The following is a 26309-nucleotide window of genomic DNA, read 5'->3' on the forward strand; positions in this document are numbered from 1 at the left end:
ATGTAATAAACACTATTATAATGAAGAATGTGCACAGATACTGATCCAAAAATTCAATATAAACCTTTTAAAAACTTACTTGGAAGCTACAAGTTTAGCACTGTTGATTAGGTTAGCAGGAACACCCAGGGAAAGTGGATAAATTGCAGACCCCCCCCTGCATATGAAAAGACAGATTATACAAACAGAACTCAGCAGTAGACTGGAAAAGCGTGTCTACTTCTGACACTGAGGGGCTTGGTTAGGAGTCTGAAAATCTGCACAACATTATTAAAATATAAGCAAAACTGTACATTGTTACAAAAACACTCCCAGGTGGGCTATGTGAATAGATCATCTACAAAAAATGTATGCAAAGAAAAAATTGGTGTATAATGTCCCTTTAAGTTAACATTGTGAAAGGGATCCAAACATCTGAAAATATAATACATTTAAAGGGACAGTCAACTTTCATGATTCAGATAGGGAAAGCAACTTTCCAATTCACTTTTATCATCAAATTTGCTTTGTTCTCTTGGTATTCTTTGTTGAAAGCTAAACCTAGGCAGGCTCATATGCAAATTTCTAAAACCTTGAAGGCCGCCCCTTATTTCAATGCATTTGGCAGTTTTTCACAGCTAGAGTGCGTAAGTTCATGCATGCCATGCGGATAACATTGTGACCACGCCCGTGGATTTACAAGTGAGAGGGCACTGATTGGCTAAATGCAAGTCTGTCAAAAGAACTGAAATAAGGGGGCAGTCTGCAAAGGCTTTGATACAAGGTAATTACAGAAGTAAAAAGTATATTAATGTAACTGTGTCGGTTATGCAAAACAGGGGAATGGGTAATAAAGGTATTTTCTATCTTTTTAAACGATAACAATTCTGGAGTAGACTGTCCCTTTAAATCAGGGAAAAGATAGAAACAGCATATCAGACGTAATTTTATACAAAGTTATTGCATGTCAGTAGTTATGCATTTACACTTTATTTATTTCTCACAAGTATGTGTCCGATAATCTAAAGGTCTTTGGGCTGGCGAGATTATTAAACAATGCTCGCCAGTACTTCTATTTCCCTAGGGGGAATGATCTAAAGCTACTTTTTCTCACTAAGGGGCGTTTACTGCATTTTCGTATGGGGAGGAGATGCATTTATTACAAAAGTGCCAAAAAAGATCATATTTTAAAAATCTTACAAAACAAACGATTGAACAATTTACACCAAAATATGCCGGGAAAAAATTAGGATGCATCAAAAATTGTGACAAAATTGTTCACCAAAAATCTTATTTTATTAAAAAAAAACAACTTAAAACGTGTATGCAAATTATACAGGAATAAATCAAATATGCATAGCGTAAATCGTAATTTAAAGTGAAAGTAAATCCTAGCGGTTTTACAAACGCTAGGATTGACTATTGAAACAAATAAAGGGGACTTTTATTCATGAAGTATAAGATACTTCATGTAGTAAGCTCCTTTATTCGTTTCAACCGATCGCCGTTCTTAGCTGCTACAGCAGCCCACGTTGCTAAGAGGTGACGTTTTCACCTCTTAGCCAATAGCCGTGCGGTAAATCTGGCAAAAAATTTTTTTTAGCCGTGGGCTGCCGTAGCAGCTAAGAATGGCGATCAATTGAAACAAATAAAGGAGCTTTCTACATGAAGTATCTTAGACTTCATGAATTAAAGTCCCCTATTTGTTTCAATAGTTAATCCTAGCATTTGTAAAACGCTAGGATTGACTTTTACTTTAAGTACACTGGATGTGCAAAAATTACTTAAAAATTTGTAGTTATATATACAAAGTGTAATTGTTTTTTGCTAAAATGGGCTGAACATAAGTGTGTATGAAATTGTCTCCCCAATCCCGGCGTAATTCTGTAAAGAGTTTTACACTACAGTCTTCAGTTTTTTCTCTAAAACTAAAAGTTGGCAAGCTTTTCTCAAAGCACTCAAAATACTTATAACCCTACTAGAAAAACACATGCATGCGAAAATATAGGTAATTGTAAGATGCAGAAAGCAGTGTAAGGTGATTTATATTGGCTGCAGGATTTAATTTTTAAAGTGCACACCCTGCTCACTGCTATCGTCACTCTATGGAGCAGATTCCCTTTTTAGTGAGCTTCATAACTTTCAATAGAAGACATCTCACCACACGCTGGGACTGCACCTTTTTATTTATGATAATTCCACCAGGGCAGCCCCTGAGAGTAAGCGTGAAAAACCACATGTGATCTGGTTACGTTTAGATCATCGGGCCCTATGGCAGTTCACTAGTAGGATTTGAAAATTGGCTCTTTTTTACATTAAATGGTGTTTATATTGATGCTGAAGGCTGGATATGGATTTTACAGTTGATTATTGATTTCCAAAGACTTACATTGAAGTCTAAGAGAATTTACCTTTTGAATTAAAATATCTGATGTCATAAATTAATTTTAAATTATCTTAGGTAAGGGGAAAAAACCTTTGTTTGCAAACAGGGAATATGGAATGGTCACAGGATTCAACATTCTATGGTCTCAATGTATTCACATAAATATTTAGGGGCCGCATTATCAAGGTCCCCTGTTTCCGCACGAGCCTTCCGCTAGCCATGTCAAGCAGTTGTCACAATAACGTGTGTGGAAAGTACTTGTGGACATACAAATGGTGAAACTTAGAGTGGGATGGTCTGGTATAAAGAATGTATTGTTTATAATGTGAGTAATAACAAAATAAAAAGAGATATTTTGTATTAATTACTGAATAACAGTAATGGTGAATTCATTATCAGTTGTTGTTTGAGCTTATAACCTACTACAAGAAATTATAGTAATAACTGTAATTATTTTAATTGCATTTTTGATCCCTCTATTAGCTACTCCAGAACAGTTGATTTCTATCGGATGTTTTGTTATTTTATTTTGTCCTTAATCTTACAGTGTATTGGTCTTAAATGCTACAGGCAGAAATCAGTAATAAACTTCAAATCCAAACTTTAAAATAATTTTAGGTTAAAAAATATTTTATAAAAAAAAACAAAAAAACATTTTACAGATAAAAAAAATATACATTTTATTCAGTGTAATAGATCAATGGTGACACGTTTCATAATGCGATTTGTCATTTTCTATTACAATTATATGCAGTGTAAAGGTTGATTTTGATGTACGGAGGCCCATTTATCAAGCTCCGAATGGAGATGGCTGCTCCATAACCCTGTCCGCCTGCTCTGATGAGGCGGACGGAGATCGAGTACGATCGGGTTGATTGACACCCCCCTGCTGGCGGCCACGAGTCTGCAGGGGGCGGCGTTGCACCAGCAGCTCACAAGAGCTGTTGGTGCAATGCTGAATACGGAGAGCGTATTGCTCTCCGCATTCAGCGATGTCTGTCGGACCTGATCCGCACTGTCGGATTAGGTCCGACAGACATTTGATAAATAGGCCTCATTGTCTCTATCTCTGTCAGTTAATTATTTTGGTCAATTTGCTTAAAGGGACAGGAAGTCCCAAAATTGTATTTGCTGATTTGGATAAAACATACAATTTTAAACAACTTTCCAATTTACTTCTATTATCAAATTTGCTTTATTCTCTTGTTATCCTTTGCTTGCATTGCACTACTGGCATCTAGCCGAACACAGCCAATCACAAGAGACAAATGTGGGCAGGCACTGGTGTATAATATGTGTGTATTCTTTTTCAACAAGGGATACCAAGAAAACAAAGCACATCTGCAATAGAAGTGAATTTAAAGGGACAGTCTAGTCAAAAATTAACTTTCATGATTCAGATAGGGCATGCAATTTTAAACAACTTTCCAATTTACTTCTATTATCAAATTTGCTCTATTCTTTAGATATCCTTTGTTGAAGAAATAGCAATGCACATGTGTGAGCCGATCACGCAAGGCCTCTAGGTGCAGCAACCAATCAGCAGCTACTGAGCATATCTAGATATGCTTTTCAGCAAGTGATATCAAGAGAATGAAGCAAATTAGATAATAGAAGTAAATTAGAATGTTGTTTAAAATTACATGCTCTTTCTAAATCACGAAAGAAAAAAATTGGCTTTCATGTCCCTTTAAGTGCCTTAAAATGACATGCTCTGAATCATGCAAGTTTAATTTTAACTTTCCTATCCCTTTAATTTTTTAAGTCAGTTTTTGTAGACTTTGGATAGTTCCCATCAAGTCTCCTTAATGTGTCATTATTCCTTCTCTTTCCTTCTGTGTTACTATTTCTCCCCATTTTATGTCATCTGTCTATGAATTGCACTTTATATTTTTTCTAAACACGTACGAGATCCTTTTCCTCCAGTTTTCGTTGCTATTTTGTAAGTACTTGTCCTCACTTCCATCTCCTTTGTCTTTGTCTGTCACCACAATGTGATCACAGAAGATGTGGATTCCCCAAGGAGAAGACACTCAGGTCTGTTTTTCAAAACTTTGTTGTCACTTTCATTTTTATCTGTCACTTTTCTTTTAACGCATGTCTTGCATTTGTGTTCTTAGTATAAATCCTGTAAGTAAAGAAAGAGACAAAATAACTAAGTTTACATTGCTGGTGGTATTACAGAATTGTTTTGCACATGCCACTGTCACATGAAATCGATTAATGTTGCTGCAATAGACATGTAACTATATTTAAAAATAATATTTTAAGTGATGGTAAATTCTAGCATTTCATTTAAAAAAAATGCTAGGATTTACCACCACTAAAAGAAAAGGCGACCTTCATTCATCAGTTTAAAAAAAACCTGATGAATAGGTTCCTTTATTTTGCTGCTGCTTCAGCGCTTGCCTAACCTCCTCCGTCCTCCCACAGCTCAGTTTTTAAATGAGGTAACATTTCCACTTCTAAGCTTATAGCCATGCTAGCCTACGGCATAATGCCAAAGGGCAAGCACGGCTATTGGCTAAAAGGCGGAAATGTCACCTCATTGAAAAAAACTGAGCTGTACCATAGTCGAGCTTCTTCGGACAGTAGAAGGGTCACCTTGGCATTCCGATGAAGCTGCTAGCTGCTGAGCCCGATCTTTGCTGGCGTTCTTCCGGTCTCTCAAAAAAGAAACTATGAGAAAGTTCTCATTAGATTTTGAAAGTTGTCTTGGACTTCCAGTCCTTTTTTTGTCCCTGACCTCTCCTGATTCTTCAAATGTCTTTATAACAGCTTTAATACCACATCTTGAGTATCCAGTTTGTTTGCTGGTTTCACTTTGAGAGTGGCCTTGCTGATGCAAAAGTATGATTTTATATTCTGTGATCTTTGGCATTTTAATTGGAATAATGTGATTGAAAGTTGGCCTTATTAGCAAGCTTCCTATGAATTAAACTCATACAAATGTGTATGTAATGCTCAAGCATGTCTTGCACAAACCTGGTGTAATAGAACTTTTTCACAGCAGTCATTTTTACAATAGTAGGACAAATACAGGTGATAGCAATTAAATTAATTAGGGTTCCATTCTATTTAGGTTTACGAAAGCCAGGTTCCTGCTATTGCTTAAGTGTAAGGGGAAGTCACACTAAACAGTTGCCACTTTAGCCTATAGAAGCTGTTTTTTCTGTTCTTTAATACTGCATACAATTATCCTGTATTTTCTGGTTGTATTCTAATAAAGAGACTGAGAAATATTTATATATGGTCATTATACCATTGCTAAAACAACAAATCTAATGGTGGCCTAAGACTTTTGCACAATGCTGTGTGTGTCTCTCTCTCTCTCTCTCTCTCTCTCTCTCTATATATATATATATATATATATATATATATATATATATATATATATATATATTCCCCTATTTGAAGAATATTGGAATGGGAAATATTTACAGTACATACACAATTAAACACTTTATTAAATGATGAATTTTTCAAATTTTAGCATGTTTTCAGCTACTTTTTATAATTATTATTATTATTCTTTCTTTATTCTGCTGAGAATGGGGAGCCAGTGAAGGGACTCACAGAGAAGTGCGGTGGGAAAGGTGGATTAGCCTGGCATAGGCATTTAGGATTGATTGAAGGGAGAGGCGGGAGAGAGGAAGGCCAGTTAGTAGGTTATTACAGTAGTCAGGTCGGAAAATTACCAGGGAGTGGATTAGCTGTTTAGTAGTTACTTGACTACAAAGTAGCTACTTGACTAAAAATATCCAAAGCACACACATATATATATATATATATATATATATATATCTACATATTTACATATATGTATTTATGTGTTGTATATGTATATATGTTTGTAAATGCATATATACAGATATAAATACATATACACACACATATAGACTTATGTGTGTATGTGTATATATATATATATATATATATATATATATATATATAAATATATATATATATTTATACAACCATAAGTAAAACCGTCCACTCCACCAAATGCTCAAAAGAAAACTTGAAAAAAGTAAAAAACAAAAATGTCTTATAAATTCCACATGCTTGGTGTGAGAAATTCTGACCACTGCACTATTATGCCCACATTCAACCTCCCATTTATGTCTCTAAGACAACTCTTGTTCTATCCAGTGAGACTGGATAAAAAAACCCCAGCTGTTATCATTTTACGCAAACATTTACATTAACCACGTTTGAAGCATGTTTCTGAATTTGTTATTGAACTTGTAATTATTTTAGCCACTTAACAATAGATACTCATTTAATGTGTGAGATGTCGTGTATTGGGCATGTAATACTGTTAATGGCATTAATGAATCAATATAAAATATAAATCAAGTGTTCCTCACCAGGTAGAATACCTGTATTGACATATACAATATTTTTTTTTAATCCATGTGCTGTTTAAAGGTTGAGAAAATTGTGTTGTTTCAAGGAGATATACATATTATGGATGAAAAGTCTGTAAAAACAAAATTAGTGTATGAAACAAATATCTGAAAACAAGTGTAAGATTTATTCAGGGCTAGAATAAAGTGTGTGCTTACTTGTATGCATAATACAAGTTGAAAGCAAATGCGTATGCTCAATCGCAAATTTCGGGTTAGCGCAACTGAAGACCTTGCATAAAGCGTAAGTGTTAAAAAAAATGTGCACCCACAAGAGAGGGAGCCTTATCCTCTGCACAACCTTATCCCAACTTCCTCTCTGATCTGATCCTCAACATGGTTTCCTCATCTTTTCTATACCACTCATGGGGGTCTATTTATGAAGCAGCGGATGCTGCTTCCGACCCTCTCCGCTTCAGTTCCGACTGAAGCGAAAGTTAAGAAGCAGCGGTCCTAAGAGGTGGCGGACAGCAATCAGCGCGATCGAATATGATCGGATTGATTGATACCCCCTCCTAGCGGCCGATTGGCCGTGAATCTACAGGGGGCGGTATTGGACCAGCAGTTCACCAGAACTGCTGGTGCAATGATAAATGGCGACAGCGTATGCTGTCGGCATTTATCGATGTGCGGAGGACATGATTTGCTATAGCGGATCATGTCTGTCCACACCTACATAAATAGACCCCATGGTCTCTATGTGCTCTGATCTTCATGCATACTACAACTCACCAAGCTCTGAATGGATGGTATTTAGAACCCTCTTTCAAAATACTGCTTTACTTCTGGGGGTATTATAACATTATGCAACTATATACATCTTACCCAGAGACAGGAAGTGAAATGGATCCATTGCATAACGGAAGGATAGTCAATATATAGATGACATGAATCTCCTCCCTGAACTCTCCTAATGAGAGTGAGCATGAACCTTTTTTATTGTTATGTTTTGTTATTATTGTATAACACTTCAATACACCTCTGTACCAAAATTTGGACCAATAAAAAAAAGAAAATAAATGTGCACCAAACACAAAATACAGTAACAAAGAATTAGACCTATTGGTCAAAAATCGTAATTTTGATATAAATGTTATATTTACTCTTAATAGTGTTAATTGATTTTGTAGTTTTGTACCCATTTCTTATTCCATGTTATATTGGAAACATCTGCAATACAAATTTACGTGTAATTTGATGTAATATTACTAATATTTGGTAAATTAACAAATGTATATGCTTTTACAAACAAACAGCTAGATTACGAGTTTTGCGTTATGAATAAAAAAGCAGCGTTAAGGCTCATAACGCTGCTTTTTTCACTACCGCTGCTATTACAAGTCTTGTAGGTACAGCTGCCCCGCACACTTTTTTGGTCGAACCGCAAATGAACTTACCCAATTTGCGTAAAGTCTTTTTTCAATGGGACTTCCATAGCGCCAATATTACAAGCTTATTTTTGGAGGCCAAAAAGTGAGCGGTACAGCCTATCCTGCAAGATTCATAACACATTCTAAAGTCAGTAGTTATGAGTTTTACACTACAAAGCTGTAGCATAAAACTCATAACTAAAATGTTAAAAAGTACACTAACACCCATAAACTACCTATTAACCCCATAGCCGAGGGCCTCCCGCATCGCAAATACTAAAATAAAATTATTAACCCCTAATCTGCCACTTCCGACATCGCGGCCACTATACTAAATTTATTAACCCTTAAACCGCTGCACTCCCGCCTCGCAAACAATAGCTAAATATTAATAAACCTCTAATCTGCCGCCCCAACATCGCCGCAACCTACATTACATTTATTAACCCCTAATCTGCCGCCCCCAATGTCGCCGCCACTATACTAAAGTTATTAACCCCTAAACCTAAGTCTAACCCTAACCCTAACACCCACTAACAAAACATAATTTATGTAAGAACTTACCTGATAAATTCATTTCTTTCATATTAGCAAGAGTCCATGAGCTAGTGACGTATGGGATATACATTCCTACCAGGAGGGGCAAAGTTTCCCAAACCTCAAAATGCCTATAAATACACCCCTCACCACACCCACAAATCAGTTTAACGAATAGCCAAGAAGTGGGGTGATAAGAAAAAAGTGCGAAAGCATAAAAAATAAGGAATTGGAATAATTGTGCTTTTTACAAAAAAATCATAACCACCACAAAAAAAGGGTGGGCCTCATGGACTCTTGCTAATATGAAAGAAATGAATTTATCAGGTAAGTTCTTACATAAATTATGTTTTCTTTCATGTAATTAGCAAGAGTCCATGAGCTAGTGACGTATGGGATAATAAATACCCAAGATGTGGAACTTCCACGCAAGAGTCACTAGAGAGGGAGGGATAAAATAAAGACAGCCAATTCCGCTGAAAAAATAATCCACAACCCAAAATAAAGTTTTAATCTTATAATGAAAAAAACTGAAATTATAAGCAGAAGAATCAAACTGAAACCGCTGCCTGAAGTACTTTTCTACCAAAAACTGCTTCAGAAGAAGAAAAAAAACATCAAAATGGTAGAATTTAGTAAAAGTATGCAAAGAAGACCAAGTGGCTGCTTTGCAAATCTGATCAACCGAAGCTTCATTCCTAAACGCCCAGGAAGTAGAAACTGACCTAGTAGAATGAGCTGTAATCCTTTGAGGCAGAGTTTTACCCGACTTGACATAAGCATGATGAATCAAAGATTTTAACCAAGATGCCAAAGAAATGGCAGAGGCCTTCTGACCTTTCCTGGAACCAGAAAAGATAACAAATAGACTAGAAGTCTTTCGGAAACCGTTAGTAGCTTCAACATAATATTTCAAAGCTCTAACTACATCCAAAGAATGCAACGATCTTTCCTTAGAATTCTTAGGATTAGGACATAATGAAGGAACCACAATTTCTCTACTAATGTTGTTAGAGTTCACAACTTTAGGTAAAAATTTAAATGAAGTTCGCAACACCGCCTTATCCTGATGAAAAATCAGAAAAGGAGATTCACAAGAAAGAGCAGATAATTCTGAAACTCTTCTAGCAGAAGAGATTGCCAAAAGGAAAAGGACTTTCCAAGAAAGTAATTTAATGTCCAGAGAATGCATAGGTTCAAACGGAGGAGCTTGTAAAGCCCCCAGAACCAAATTCAAACTCCATGGAGGAGAGATTGACTTAATGACAGGTTTGATACGAACCAAAGCCTGAACAAAACAATGAATATCAGGAAGATTAGCAATCTTTCTGTGAAACAACACAGAAAGAGCAGAAATTTGTCCTTTCAAAGAACTTGCAGACAAACCTTTATCCAGACCATCCTGAAGAAATTGTAAAATTCTAGGAATTCTAAAAGAATGCCAGGAAAAATTATGAGAAGAGCACCAAGAGATGTAAGTCTTCCAGACTCAATAATATATCTTCCTAGATACAGTTTTACGAGCCTGTAACATAGTATTAATTACAGAGTCAGAGAAACCTCTATGACTGAGAATCAAGCGTTCAATCTCCATACCTTCAAATTTAAGGATTTGAGATCCTGATGGAAAAAAGGACCTTGCGATAGAAGGTCTGGTCTTAACGGAAGAGTCCATGGTTGACAAGTAGCCATCTGAACAAGATCCGCATACCAAAACCTGTGAGGCCATGCTGGAGCCACCAGCAGAACAAACGAACGCTCCTTTAGAATCTTGGAAATCACTCTTGGAAGAAGAACTAGAGGCGGAAAGATATAGGCAGGATGATACTTCCAAGGAAGAGACAATGCATCCACTGCTTCCGCCTGAGGATCCCTGGATCTGGACAGATACCTGGGAAGCTTCTTGTTTAGATGAGAAGCCATCAGATCTATTTCTGGAAGTCCCGAGAATTGAACAATCTGAAGAAATACTTCTGGGTGAAGAGACCATTCGCCCGGATGTTTGGCAACTGAGATAATCCTCTTCCCAATTGTCTATACCTGGTCATGTGAACCACAGAAATTAGACAGGAGCTGGATTCCGCCCATACAAGTATTCGAGATACTTCTTTCAGCCAGAGGACTGTGAGTCCCTCCTTGATGATTGACATATGCCACGGTTGTGACATTGTCCGTCTGAAAACAAATGAACGACTCTCTCTTTAGAAGAGGCCACGACTGAAGAGCTCTGAAAATCGCACGGAGTTCCAAAATGTTGATTGGTAATCTCGCCTCCTGAGATTCCCAAACCCCCTGTGCTGTCAGAGACCCCCATACAGCTCCCCAACCTGTCAGACTTGCATCTGTTGAGATCACAGTCCAGGTTGGAGGAAAAAAAGAAGCCCCCTGAACTAAACGATGGTGGTCTGTCCACCACGTCAGAGAGTGTCGTACATTCGGTTTTAAAGATATTAATTGTGATATCTTTGTATAATCCCTGCACCACTGGTTCAGCATACAGAGCTTGAAGAGGTCGCATGTGAAAACGAGCAAAGGGGATCGCGTCCGATGCAGCAGTCATAAGACCTAGAATTTCCATGCATAAGGCTACCGAAGGGAATGATTGAGACTGAAGGTTTCGACAAGCTGAAACCAATTGCAGACGTCTCTTGTCCGTTAACGACAGAGTCATGGACACTGAATCTATCTGGAAACCTAAAAAGGTTACCCTTGACTGAGGAATCAACGAACTCTTTGGTAAATTGATCCTCCAACCATGTTCTTGAAGAAACGATACAAGTCGATTCGTATGAGATTCTGCTAAATGTGAAGACTGAGCAAGTACCAAGATATCGTCCAAATAAGGAAATACCACAATACCCTGTTCTCTGATTACAGATAGTAGGGCACCGAGAACCTTTGAAAAAATCCTTGGAGCTGTTGCTAGGCCAAACGGCAGAGCCACAAACTGGTAATGCTTGTCTAGAAAAGAGAATCTCAGAAACTGAAAGTGATCTGGATGAATCGGAATATGCAGATATGCATCCTGTAAATCTATTGTGGACATATAATGCCCTTGCTGAACAAAAGGCAGAATAGTCCTTATAGTTACCATTTTGAATGTTGGTATTCTTACATAACGATTCAATATCTTTAAATCCAGTACTGGTCTGAAGGAATTCTCCTTCTTTGGTACAATGAATAGATTTGAGTAGAACCCCAGACCTTGTTCCAGAACTGGAACAGGCACAATTACTCCAGCCAACTCTAGATCTGAAACACATTTCAGAAACGCTTGAGCCTTCACTGTATTTATTGGAACGCGAGAAAGAAAAAATCTTCTTGCAGGAGGCCTTATCTTGAAACCTATTCTGTACCCTTGAGAAACAATGTTCTGAATCCAAAGACTGTGAATCGAATTGATCCAAATTTCTTTGAAAAATCGTAATCTGCCCCCTACCAGCTGCGCTGGAATGAGGGCCGCACCTTCATGTGGACTTGGGAGCTGACTTTGGCTTTCTAAAAGGCTTGGATTTATTCCAGACTGGAGATGGTTTCCAAACTGATACCGTTCCTGTTGGGGAAGGATCAGGCTTTTGTTCCTTATTGTGACGAAAGGAACGAAAACGATTAGCAGCCCTATATTTACCTTTGGATTTTTTATCCTGTGGTAAAAAAGTTCCTTTCCCCCCAGTAACAGTTGAAATAATAGAATCCAACTGTGAACCAAACAATTTATTACCTTGGAAAGAAAGGGAAAGCAAAGTTGACTTAGAAGACATATCAGCATTCCAAGTTTTAAGCCATAAAGCTCTTCTAGCTAAAATAGCTAAAGACATATACCTGACATCAACCCTAATGATGTCAAAGATGGCATCACAAATAAAGTTATTAGCATGTTGAAGAAGATTAACAATGCTATGAGTATTATGATCTGTTACTTGTTGTGCTAAAGCCTCCAACCAGAAAGTTGAAGCTGCAGCAACATCCGCCAAAGATATAGCAGGCCTAAGAAGATTACCTGAACATAAATAAGCTTTTCTTAGAAAGGATTCAATTTTCCTATCTAAAGGATCCTTAAAGGAAGTACTATCTGCCGTAGGAATAGTAGTACGTTTAGCAAGAGTAGAGATAGCCCCATCAACCTTAGGGATTTTGTCCCAAAACTCTAATCTGTCAGATGGCACAGGATATAATTTCTTAAACCTTTTAGGAGGAGTAAATGAATTACCCAGATTATTCCATTCCCTGGAAATTACTTCAGAAATAGCATCAGGGACGGGAAAAACCTCCGGAATAACTACAGGAGGTTTAAAAACCATATTTAAACGTTTAGATTTAGTATCAAGAGGACCAGAATCCTCTATTTCTAATGCAATTAAGACTTCTTTAAGTAAAGAACGAACAAATTCCATTTTAAATAAATATGAAGATTTATCAGTGTCAATCTCTGAAACAGAATCCTCTGAACCAGACAAATCATCATCAGAAACAGAATCAGAAAGATGTTGTTCATTTAAAAATTCATCTGGAAAATGAGAAGTTTTAAAAGACCTTTTACGTTTACTGGAAGGAGGAATAACAGACATAGCCTTCCTAATAGATTTAGAAACAAAATCTCTTATATTAACAGGAACACCCTGAGTATTAGATGTTGACTGAACAGCAACAGGTAATGGAACATTACTAAAGGAAATATTATCTGCATTAGCAAGTTTATCATGACATTCATCACAAACAACAGCCGGAGGGACAGTTACCACAAGTTTACAGCAAATACACTTAACTTTGGTAGATCCAGCATCAGGCAGCGATTTTCCAGAAGTAGCTTCTGATTCAGGGTCAATCTGAGACATCTTGCAATATGTAATAGAAAAAACAACATATAAAGCAAAATTTATCAAATTCCTTAAATGACAGTTTCAGGAATGGGAAAAAATGCCAATGAACAAGCTCTAGCAACCAGAAGCAAATAAACAACTAGACTTAAATAATGTGGAGACAATAATGACGCCCATATTTTTTAGCGCCAAAAAAGATGCCCACATTATTTGGCGCCTAAATGCTTTGGCGTCAAAAATGACGCCACATCCGGTGACGCCGACATTTTTGTTGCGAAAAAACATCAAAAACATGACGCAACTTCTGGCGACAAGTATGACGCCGGAAATGACAAAGAAAATTTTTGCGCCAAAAAAGTCTGCGCCAAGAATGACACAATAAAATGAAGCATTTTCAGCCCCCGCGAGCCTAACAGCCCACAGGGAAAAAAGTTAATTTTTAAGGTAAGAATTTTTTTTTTAATTCATATGCATTATCCCAATAATGAAACTGACTGTCTGAAAAAAGGAATATTGAACATCCTGAATCAAGGCAAATAAATGTTTAAACACATATATTTAGAACTTTATATAAAAGTGCCCAACCATAGCTTAGAGTGTCACAAAAAATAAGGCTTACTTACCCCAGGACACTCATCTACATGTAGTAGAAAGCCAAACCAGTACTGAAACGAGAATCAGTAGAGGTAATGGTACATAAGAGTATATCGTCAATCTGAAAAGGGAGGTAAGAGATGAATCTCTACGACCGATAACAGAGAACCTATGAAATAGATCCCGTAGAAGGGACCATTGAATTCAAATAGGCAATACTCTCTTCACATCCCTCTGACATTCACTGCACACTGAGAGGAAAACCGGGCTCCAGCCTGCTGCGAAGCGCATATCAACGTAGAATCTAGCACAAACTTACTTCACCACCTCCACGTGAGGCAAAGTTTGTAAAACTGATTTGTGGGTGTGGTGAGGGGTGTATTTATAGGCATTTTGAGGTTTGGGAAACTTTGCCCCTCCTGGTAGGAATGTATATCCCATACGTCACTAGCTCATGGACTCTTGCTAATTACATGAAAGAAATATTATTTAAAAAAAACTAAATAAAACCTACTATTAATAACTAAATAATTCCTATTTAAAACTAAATACTTACCTGTAAAATAAACCCTAAGCTAGCTACAATATAACTAATAGTTACATTGTATCTAGCTTAGGTTTTATTTTTATTTTACAGGTAAGTTTGTATTTATTTTAACTATGTAGAATAGTTACTAAATAGTTATTAACTATTTACTAACTACCTAGCTAAAATAAATACAAATTTACCTGTAAAATAAAACCTAACCTGTCTTACAATTAAATAAATTACCTAAATTAAATGCAATTATTATTTCGTTGAGGACTTCTTGCCGCTTCGTTGAGGACTTCTCCCGGCTTCGTTGACGATGGATGTCGGGTCTTCAAAACTGTAAGTGGATCTTCGGGGGTTAGTGTTAGTTTTTTTTAAGGGTTTATTGGGTGGGTTTTAGTTTTAGATTAGGGTTTGGGCAGCAATAGAGCTAAATGCCCTTTTAAGGGCAATGCCCATCCAAATGCCCTTTTCAGGGCAATGGGGAGCTTAGGTTTTTTTATTTAGGGTTTTATTTGGGGGGTTGGTTGTGTGGGTGGTGGGTTTTACTGTTGGGGGGTTGTTTGTATTTTTTACAGATAAAAGAGCTGATTTCTTTGGGGCAATGCCCCGCAAAAGGCCCTTTTAAGGGCTATTGGTAGTTTAGTTTAGGCTAGGGTTTTTTTTATTTTGGGGAGTCTTTTTTTATTTAATAGGGCTATTAGATTAGGTGTAATTAGTTTAAATATCTTGTAATTAGTTTTTTATTTTGTGTAATTTAGAGTTTGCTTTTTTTTGGAATTTAGGTATTTGTATTTAATTTAGTTAATTGTATTTAATTTAGGTAATTTATTTAATTGTAGTGTAATGTTAACTTTTAGTGTAAGACAGGTTAGGTTTTATTTTACAGGTAAATTTGTATTTATTTTAGCTAGGTAGTTAGTAAATAGTTAATAACTATTTAGTAACTATTCTACCTAGTTAAAATAAATACAAACTTACCTGTAAAATAAAAATAAACCCTAAGCTAGATACAATGTAACTATTAGTTATATTGTAGCTAGCTTAGGGTTTATTTTACAGGTAAGTATTTAGTTTTAAATATGAATTATTTAGTTATTAATAGTAGGTTTTATTTAGATTTATTTTAATTATATTTAAGTTAGTGGGTGTTAGGGTAAGGGTTAGACTTAGGTTTAGGGGTTAATAACTTTAGTATAGTGGCGGCGACGTGGGGGCGGCAGATTAGGAGTTAATAAATGTAGGTAGGTGGCGGCGATGTTAGGGGCGGCAGATTAGGGGTTAATAATATTTAACTAGTGTTTGCGAGGTGGGAGTACGGCGGTTTAGGGGTTAATATGTTTATTATAGTGGCGGCAACGTTGGGGGCGGCAGATTATGGGTTAATAAATGTAGGTAGGTTGCGGCGACATTGGGGGCAGGAGATTAGGGGTTAATAAATATAATGTAGGTGTTGGCGATGTTGGGGGCAGCAGATTAGGGGTTAATAAGTATAATGTAGGTGTTGGCGATGTCCGGAGCGGCAGATTAGGGGTTAATAAGTATAATGCAGGTGTCGGGGGTGGCAGATTAAGGGTTAATAAGTGTAAGATTAGGGGTGTTTAGACTCGGGGTTCATGTTAGGGTGTTAGGTGTAAACATAAATTTTGTTTCCCCATAGGAATCAATGGGGCTGCTTTATTGCAGGTGTTAGGCTTTTTTTTTCAGCTGGCTTTTTGATGTCTATGGGGAAATTGTGCACGAGCACGTACAACCAGCTCACCGCTGACTTAAGCAGCGCTGGTATTGGAGTGCGGTATGGAGCTCGATTTTGCTCTACGCTCACTTCTTGCCTGTTAACGCCGGGTTTATGAAAACCTGTAATACCAGCGCTGTAGGGAAGTGAGCGGTGACAATAACGTGCAAGTTAGCACCGCACCCCTCATAACGCAAAACTTGTAATCTAGCCGAAAGTGACTTGTCATTAAAGAAAGTTAGTCAAATTGTCAGCCTGGTGAAGACAAAAAACATGTCACAAGATTGCTGAAATTATAGGTATAACACGTAGTTCTGTAAAGAATATTAAGAAAAAGGGATTGTGGGGATGGTTTCCGCGCAGGGTTTCTGGCTAACTGGCCCTCTTCAGCTCTCTTGGGTACCTTGATACCAGTATTCAGAATATGTTTAGTAAAGACTCTGACAGGCACTTTCCTATTTTAGTGTAGATATCTCAAATTCTTCTATCTTCTTAGTGTAGTAACACGATGTCGATCGCAAGCGCCCTTCCATTTTCGGTTTAAATCACAATTGAAATTGGGACTATTTTTATTTTCTCTTTCTTAAAAAAATTACTTTATGGTCTTTTTACAGAAGCTTCTGGCAGTAAAGCTTGCTCCTCCTTTACCACATTCATAGGGGCCGATTTATCAAGCTCCGTATGGATCTTGATGCCCCTTGTTTTCAGTGAGCCTTCAGGCTCGCCGGGAAACAGAAGTTATGAAGCAGCGGTCTAAAGATCTTTGCCCCATAACTTGTCCGCCTGCTCTGAGGCCGCGGACAGAAATCAACCCGATCGAATACGATCGGGTTTATTGACACTCCCTGCTAGGGGCCGCGACTCTGCAGGGGGGGCATTGCAAGAACTGCTGGTGCAATGATAAATGCCGACATCGTATACTGGCATATATCGATGTGCAGCGGACATGATACGCTACATCGTATCATATGCGCTCGCACTATGTTAAATATACCCCATAAACTAAATGTTTGAGCACTAAGTTGAATGTGTATTGTTATTTTATACTTGATATCTGTAGGAAGCTGGAGAAAAGAACCGCGTGAGCGAGCCTGAAATGCTAGTTAAGTAGCAGCAGTCTTAAGACCACTGCTACTTAACCTCTCCACCATCTAAAATGTGTCGGATTTCAATTATCCCAAACAGATCCGATCTAAATGACTGACAGCTCCCTCTTGCACATGATTGGCAAGCAGGGTCGCGGCATTGCACAAGCAGTGGCTTGTCCAATGTTAAATGTGTGCAGAGTATTGCTGACTGCTTGCCACAAGGCAGAGCACACACGTTTCATGACAGCAAACTTCGTCCGCCCGCCTGATAATAAATGGAGCACATAGATTTTAAAACATGAATATTGCACTTATTACTGAGCAAATTACGCTGTTTTCAGTGCACTGCACCTTAAATTTGCTGCAATTTTCATATGCATAGGTTTTCCTTTCAGAATAATTACTGTTTTGAGTATTTTGGTGAAAAGTCGCAACGTGAGAACTCAAGTATGAAAACGTTTATAGAATTACTTACGTTCTTATAGAATCTCACCTGCTCAAGGATCTGTTTAGAATCGAATCCTAAGGCTTGGCTGATATGTTAAACAATAGCAGTACAACAGAAATATCTTTTTATTTCTTGTGTTTACTGTACCTTTAAGTTTATAGAAATGGCCAAAAATAGGCTTCTGCTCAATATGTACCATCCTCTATAGCATAAACTTTGTGGGAATCATTATTCTCTAAACGTTGCAATTTATGGATCCAAATATAGCTTTAATTCACCTTCACTAAACAAATACAATTTAGAATTCTGTATCAAGTGAAAATTAATTAGAAGGCAAAGTTTTATTTTTTATGGTGACTAAATGATGCTTATTGATTTAAGAGGAAGGGTCTGCTCTGAAGAGCTAACAATCTAGAATGATATACATGTGAAAAAGTAAAACAAAACAGTAAAATAACAACATATTTTGTATTTTTCAAAGCAAAATTATGATATTACTCCCAACATCATTCATGGAAGGTAGAGGTTGTGAAGAAAACATATAGCACATCTATTGTACATTAAATGGCAGGTGTGAAGAATACTGAATGAACAGTTAAACACAAGTTACAAAAAAAAGTGATAAACCCTTTGAAGGAATGCTCAGAGGGGAAATGGGATATTTTCAGAATTTGTGAGCTCAAATATAACAGATTACAAAACGCTGTGCAATAGCACTGACTTTTTATTTTCATTTTTTATCGTTTACAATTTCTGATCGGTTCTTTTGAACATATGCCTGCTCTGCATTTATATCATAGTATATACGGTATGTCTTTTTTACCATGGCTCATTTGATACCTAGGTATTCAACATACATTTTCTGCTACTTTCTATTTAAATTACAGTATCTTGCCAAATTATTAGACCCATTGGTCAGAAATGTAATTTTGATATTAATTTCACATTATTTTTAATAGTGTTGAATGATTTTTTTAGTTTTGTAACCCTTTCTTATTCCATGTTATTATTGGCAATATCTGCAATACATATATATGCACGGGCCCTCACAGGATATGCGTGTATGCCGCAGAAAAACATAACTTTTACTAGAAGATTTTTTGCTACTGGAAGTATATTGCAAAAGTGTTTCTATTTCACATTGAAATGTACCTATACATTGAATTTCTAAATTCTAATGAATTTGATTGGCTTAGAAAAGGAAACTTAAAATCAGCAGTTTTTATTCTGTGTTTTGCTTGAAAAGAGAGTTCTCACTGAGGCCCTGATATTTAAAATCTCTCTGCTCAGGTGAGATTTTTTTAAATGATCCTCCAGCACTGCGAAGATCCCTAGTGAAATATTGTTTTACTTCTCCAAGGGCGTTCTCTGCATTTCTGTATGTGAAGGAGATTTCAAAGGAAAACAAGAAGCGCTAAACTAATACCCCTGTGTGCTATTTAAGAGAATAGTCTCACAATTACTCTAAAAATATGTATAGGAAAGGTATGATAAACAGCTAGTGATATACATTGACAGTTCTAAGACAATAAGTTAAAAGTATTGTAACAATCTACAATTAATTGTAATATATCAAATGTATTTTAATTATAAAAAACATACAATAATTTTGCATTAAAACAATTGGTCTAATGCTATATGCACATAAAAAAACCATATACAAAATAGGGGAGGACGTCTCCTCAGAACTGTGGTTAGAGCTCTGTATTTCTACCACTTTCCACACTTCTGTATCTGATTATTCAAAACCACCTTTAGACAATTGATGCGTTTAATAAATATAATCCATCAATGATTAATAATAATAATCACACAAAATCTTTATGGCTTTATTGAGAATTATATTGTAATATGTGTCCCTCCACACCCAGAACCTGGATATCTATATTAACAGCTTTCAAGCTAAAATTTGCCTTTCTAAAATTCTTTTAGGGACCTTGCAGTATCGACAAGACTTGTTAGATATTGTTGTCAGAGACAAGCATTTTAGATCAATAAACCCTTACAAACCTTAAAGAAGTACAATTGTTTAAAAAAAAATTGGCCTATGATAAACATCTACAGTATAATGTGCACATTTGTATACGATTTTAATATCCAGTATTTGCAGACCCCTGTAACAAGTTCACAAGAGGTATATGGGTATTGGGCCGCAAATAAATAAAAAATCACCTAGTGTGTTATTATGACCTTGAGCCATGCTGAATTATAATAACCTTTAGAAATAAAAATAGTTCTAATAGTATATCTGTAGAAGAGCAATTTACCTACATAGCGTCTCCATGATTTTTTGGTAACAATTGGCCATGTACCCAAGATATTCCTGTTGATAAATAAATATGTGACGGGTAAAACCAGCTATATATTTTGTTTTGGTTATTTTGAACTCCATTCATACAATGATCCATAATTTTGATATCTCTTGAGAGTTCTGCTCATTCTGCCGCATGGAAGATTTATATTGTTTGAATAATGCCCTTGTATAAAATGAAACAGAATGATAAATGATCTTCTTGTGATTTTTCAATGCTTGAGGGTGTCCACTGATATAGCTATGAGCACCAATGCATTTTAAAAAGGGAATCTATATCAGTAAATGACAAGTTGTGTATTTGCTTTGCTTCTGGATAAATAATTTCCGGCCTGCAACTTGGTTTAGAAACAATTATTATATACAACTTAGTATATTTCAGTTATAAAATAAAATATTAATGCTTTGAAAGTGTTTGTGGATTTGCATAGCATACAGTAAAAAGCCCAACATGCTCCTGTATTCTCTTTGCCATATTTATTAACACTCAGCCAAGTCGAAGAGACTAAATACAATGTTTGGCTATTGTTTCCGTATGGGCATATTTTCTTTTCTTCCTTCTGTTCTACAATGTATTGTGTGATTGTCATAAACATGATCCATTTAATGAGAAGGCTGTACTCTCTCTTGGCAAGGGGATGCTACAACACACTGACCCATTCATAGCGCATCATATGTCAATATTGCTGTGCCCAATACTCATCGAATGACGTGTATTTTACATAATATAATGTTAGTATAAGGAGGGTCATTTATCAAGATCTGTGCAAATTAATAAAACAACATCTTGCTAAACTCAGAGAAGTAAATATGTTTGTGAATAACGAGTATCAATATTGAATTTGTTGCAGTAAAAATTTTAAATATATTAATAATATCTAAAGATTACTCACCCTAAATTACTATGCTTTATACTGTTGCAGAATGCATAAAGGGACACTGAAGACATTGTTTTCTGTGTTGCATCTGAAAGAGTACATTTTAAAATGTGTAATATATATAAAATATGTTCCTATAATGAGAAAAGAAAAAAATAATCTTGTTTAAGCTATTAAAAGGACAGTCTAGTCCAAATTAAACTTTCATAATTCAGTTAGGGCATGTAATTTTAAACAACTTTCCAATTTACTTTTATCATCAAATTTCCTTTGTTCAATTGGTATTCTTAGTTGAAAGCTAAGCTTAGGTAGGCTCATATGCTAATTTCTAAGCCCTTAAAGGCCACCTCTTATCTGAATGCATTTGAAAGTAACATTGTTCTCACACCGTGGTGTTACTTATTAGAGAGCACTGATTAGCTAAAGTGCAAGTCAGTCAAAATAATTTAAATAAGGGGGCAGTCTGCAGAGGCTTAGATACAAGGTAATCACAGAGGTAAAAAGTGTATTAATATAACCGTGTTTGTTATGCGAAACAAGGGAATGGGTAATAAATGGATTCTCTATCTTTTTAAACAATAACAATTCTGGAGTAGACTGTCCCTTTAAGGTGTGTTCTGCTTCAGCCAATGAGCTTTAAGTTGGACATGCAGTTCCTGATAGGCTATGTTAAAGCTGTTTATTTTAATTTTAAACCTTTCTCATGCAATAATATTTTAATATGTTTTAATGGTGCTCTTTCATATGAGTTTATTGTCCCTTAAACATACTAATTTATTGGCGTTAAAATGTTATTTTTCTAAATTTTCAGCTAGTTTTCCAGAGTTGAAAAATCATTGTTCACTTGACAAATGACCTTCATGATTGTTGCATGCCTGTCACAAATCTATATATCTTTTTTCAATCGTCTAAAACATATACTTATATAATGGCAAATTAGATTACAGATATGTAAAAAGAGGAAGTATAAATTATATAACTTTGTTTGGTTCACATGACAGCAGTTGATTTTAAGATACAACATTTTCTAAATCATTATCACATACTAGGTAAATAGGTAAATATGAATATCTGAAGAACAAATTTCTAATTATTGCAATGGCTTGTAAAAGTTAGTGTTTTGTTACAATGACCTATTAGTATTAAAATGGTTAAAAAAAGTCATATTAGAATGATAAAGTTTTTTTCAAAACCGATTTTTCTTTTGTTTTCCGCTGATATACCTATTATTTTGCTAATTATCAGGTGCTATGGATGTAGAAGAAAGAACGTGTCAGATAAGAATGAAGACAAATAAATACAAGCAAGTTGGTGGATCAGATTCTAGGCTAGAAAAAGACTATCATTCAAAGGTATGGAATATTAAAACCCATGTCTTGTTCAGAAATCCTCTTAATTACAAAATGTAAATATGTTTATAATTGATTTAGAGATGGAAATGCACGTGTGTGTATTTAATTACTGTAATGTGAGGGCTATATTCATGCAAAATAAAGACTCAGACATGAATGATAACCTCTTGTAAGTGTAAAAACATATAGAAATGAATGTGCTAAACATTTTTTTTTGTTTTTTTTTTTAAAGGACATGGAAATCAAATTTTAATGATTCCATTAGTGCTAATATAAAAAAATGCTATGTACTCCTTTCATCAAATTGATTTCTCTTGGTATGTTTTTTTGAGGGGTCTGATTCTAAAAAACTTGCTGGCCTAGTCTGGTTTTCCAGTCCGACACTCGCAGGGGCAGCGCTCTTGGAATTCTATAATTCCATGGACATGGAAATCAAATTTTAATGATTCCATTAGTGCTAATATAAAAAAATGCTATGTACTCCTTTCATCAAATTGATTTCTCTTGGTTTGTTTTTTTGAGGGGTCTGATTCTAAAAAACTTGCTGGCCTAGTCTGGTTTTCCAGTCCGACACTCGTAGGGGCAGCGTTCATGGAATTCTATAAAAAAAAAGGTGTTGTCCTTGAGATTGGCGAGATGTCTCCCATAAAAATAATGAGAGCTTTCTGCTATGTAAAAGCTCACAATGCAGAATGAAGTACACGGGAGAACCCTGCGTATGTTTAAATTTGAATATTACGCCTAATACAAATCAAATTAAAGTGTTTTTGGTGCATTTGTACCCTTAGTATTTTGATAAAATGTCACCACAGTTTAATTTGCGAGAAAATACTGTGAGATCTGTAGTGCAAAATTTTTTAAAGAATTACGCTGGGATTTGAGAGACAAATTCTTATATGCCCATGGAACGCCACTGTTCAGCCCATTTTGCGATAAATCAACAATTACGCTTTGTATTTTGTACTTCTAAGTTTGAATTTTTATGTGTTTTTTGCACATCCAGTGTACTTAAATTACAATTCATACTGTGCATATTTAATACGATTAATTCCTGTGTAATATAAATACAAATTTTCAGTTTTTTAAAAAAAAAAAAGATTTTTGGTGAACAATTCTGTTACGATTTTTAATGCACCTTAACAATACAATTTTTTCCTGATGCACCTTAACAATACAATTTTTTCCTGAGTATTATTGTGTGAATGCTTCAATTATTCAATTTGTATGTTATTTAAAGTTACAATTTTGATTGTGCGCTTTTGTAATGTATGCCTTCCATACAAAAATGCAGTATGCACCCCTTAGCAAGACATCCTGTTTTCAGGGTAAAAACTGTCTTTATAGAATTCCACCAGTGAAATAGAATTACTGGCGAGCATTCTTTTTTTTTTTAAACAAATTTTTATTGAGGTTATGAGAAAAATTACATAAAGTATTCATCCAATTACAATGAGAAGAAAACATTGAGACATATATTATTTACCCGTATACATAGCAAAGAAGTAGTGATATAACAAGTCTGGGCATAAATTCTGTGTGTCTCTGGAAGAACATAAATACAGTACAAATGAATTATACAGCTATGTCTAAGGTTCATACTTCCAGCATTGTGGATAAAAAGATTTACAATAAGTATCTAGTGAATATAAGTAGTATTGCAAGACATGCTTAACTAGGATGTCAATAAAGAATAGTGGAACCTCATTTTTATATTATATATATGGAAAATATGATTTCCACATTGCCATAATGAACATTTATAAAGTTATTCATTCTAGTGAAATTGGGACAGATGTGGATTAGTTTTTGTTTGGTCGCTTTTGGACCAAATTAGCGGGGAAGGGGGAAAGGAAGTTCAGCGGGCAAGAGCCGCTCAAAGTGGAATGGGGGAGGGAATGGGGGGCGGAGCCATGTAGGATACCAGAATAGTAAAGCGGGGGGAGTTAGTAAAGGTCACGTTATGTAGTTACAAAGGTAGACTTCAAAGGTAGGACCTGCTGTTTATATGCCTAATAGGGCGGAACCTAGCTTGGTCACTGGCGAGCATTCTTAAAGAATCTCATCAGGCCAGAAAGCTTTATAGAATTGAGCCCTTAGTTCTTTACCATAAGAGCATACTGAGGTAGTCCCTAGAGCAGTGATGGTGAACCTTGGCACTTAAAATGTTTGAGAACTACATTTCCCATGATGCTCGATTGGACTGGAGAGGTCCTAAACATCATGGGAATTGTAGTTCTGAAACATCTGAAGCGCAAATGTTCAACATCACTCTAGAGCGTGCACATGTCTTAAAGTGATAGTAAATAATAAAATGTGTAAATGGAGCAAAGCAATCTATGCATTGCATAGATATAGAAGCTATATTGTTTTTAAAATAAAAGTTGTGCAACTGTGGATTAAATTAATTATTAAATTTGTACCAGCTATACTTCTAACCTTGGCCCTCTTGCTAAATCTTGCTGCATTTATGTGACATAAAGAGAGGTCCCAGCTGCTCTGTACCAGGGATTGAATGTGCGCACTCAGCCTTGGGCTGAACAGGTAGACATACTGCACATGCGAAATTGATCTGCTGTGTCAATCAGTAAAGCTCAGCTTTGTATACGGGAGCGTTCTTCAATTCTTTTTAATACAACATGTGACATAGCTTCTTATTGGCTGTACCAACTGCTACTTCCCAAAAGAAAAGAAAGCTTTTGAAGGGGGAAGGCAATAAGCAGTAAAAAAAATAATAAAAAAATGCATTCAAATAAAAATTCTTTCACATCAATTTAAGAAAAAAGAATCCCATATAAATTACCTGACAGATTTAAATTATTTGTTTCCAACTGTTAAACTCTACTATCAGTTTAATCTCTATATTAAAGCAGTGATTTTAATAGTGTCATTCATATGTTGCTCAAGTCATGTACATTATCCTGAGCATATCTCAGTATCCTCTCATGAAAAGCAGCTAAGATTCAACAAGGGTACGATAGAGAGAGGGTTAAATTTGAGAAAATAAATAATCTAGAACATTTTTGAAAATTTTATTCTTTAGCTGGATCTATAAAGTTTAATTTTGACTCCCACGATCCTTTAAATTATTCTTATTGCGCAATAGCTCTTTTTACTTTTATTTTTATCATTTTCATTTTGTAATAGAGCTAATGTTGTGCTGTATATACTCATAAGCTTCACAGTCGTTTGTTGGTTTGATATGCTAATGAGAGAATCAAATCTTGACAAAGATCTGCAACTAAATGTTCTTCAAAAAATAAATAGATGTATACGGGGCATTTATCAAATCTTCTCTGCTGCAAAATTGGTCAAACTTGTTGTCAACAATAATGCTTAAGTCATAAATCAAGGAGATACTATTGGTTTTCATGTAAATATTTTCTTAAATACATCCATTTTTCATTCTTTAAAGAAACATTTAAAGCATTTTTCTTTGCAAATGTCCCTGTGATTAATAAATAAATGACACAATACTTTTTGTTCTCACATGTTTGGGACTATGTCACAGTCTTAAAATAGAGCTGTGGTGGTTGTCTTTATCAGCCATTGAAATGCTCTCTTTATATTCATTTATGGAAAAACATGCACTTACTTTTAGTTTCACAAAGTAATCAACTTTAGATGACCAAATGTTTGTTGATAAATATCTTTAACGTTGTTTAAGTAGTGTTGTTTCACAGGTATTTGTGTTTAAAGCCCCTTCTTTCATATTTGGAAGCCTTCTGATGGATGCCCTTTTATGTATCATAATATGGAGTCAATTACAATCCATCTGTGATTTGACCTTGAAATGAATTTGTGATTTCTGTCAGAATTGGTGATCGAGTTTCTTGATAAAAAATAGATTTGAACGTTAAAAAAACACAGCCG

At 35.7% G+C, this 26309-nt stretch overlaps 1 protein-coding gene across 4 annotated transcripts in view; it reads left to right on the forward strand.

The window, feature by feature from the left end:
* RIMS2 (regulating synaptic membrane exocytosis 2) overlaps positions 1–26309 on the forward strand; it is a 1281054-nt gene that overhangs the window by 1029984 nt on the left and 224761 nt on the right. For 2 of the 4 annotated variants that reach the window (XM_053715270.1, XM_053715271.1), the window contains exons 17-18: positions 4370–4402; positions 22333–22439. In XM_053715270.1, the coding sequence (XP_053571245.1) occupies positions 4370–4402; positions 22333–22439 (140 nt within the window). The remainder of the gene's footprint in view (positions 1–4369; positions 4403–22332; positions 22440–26309) is intronic. The other 2 variants (XM_053715268.1, XM_053715269.1) reach the window with 1 other exon arrangement.

This window comes from Bombina bombina, chromosome 5 (assembly GCF_027579735.1).
Source record: "Bombina bombina isolate aBomBom1 chromosome 5, aBomBom1.pri, whole genome shotgun sequence".
Lineage (NCBI taxonomy): Eukaryota > Metazoa > Chordata > Amphibia > Anura > Bombinatoridae > Bombina > Bombina bombina.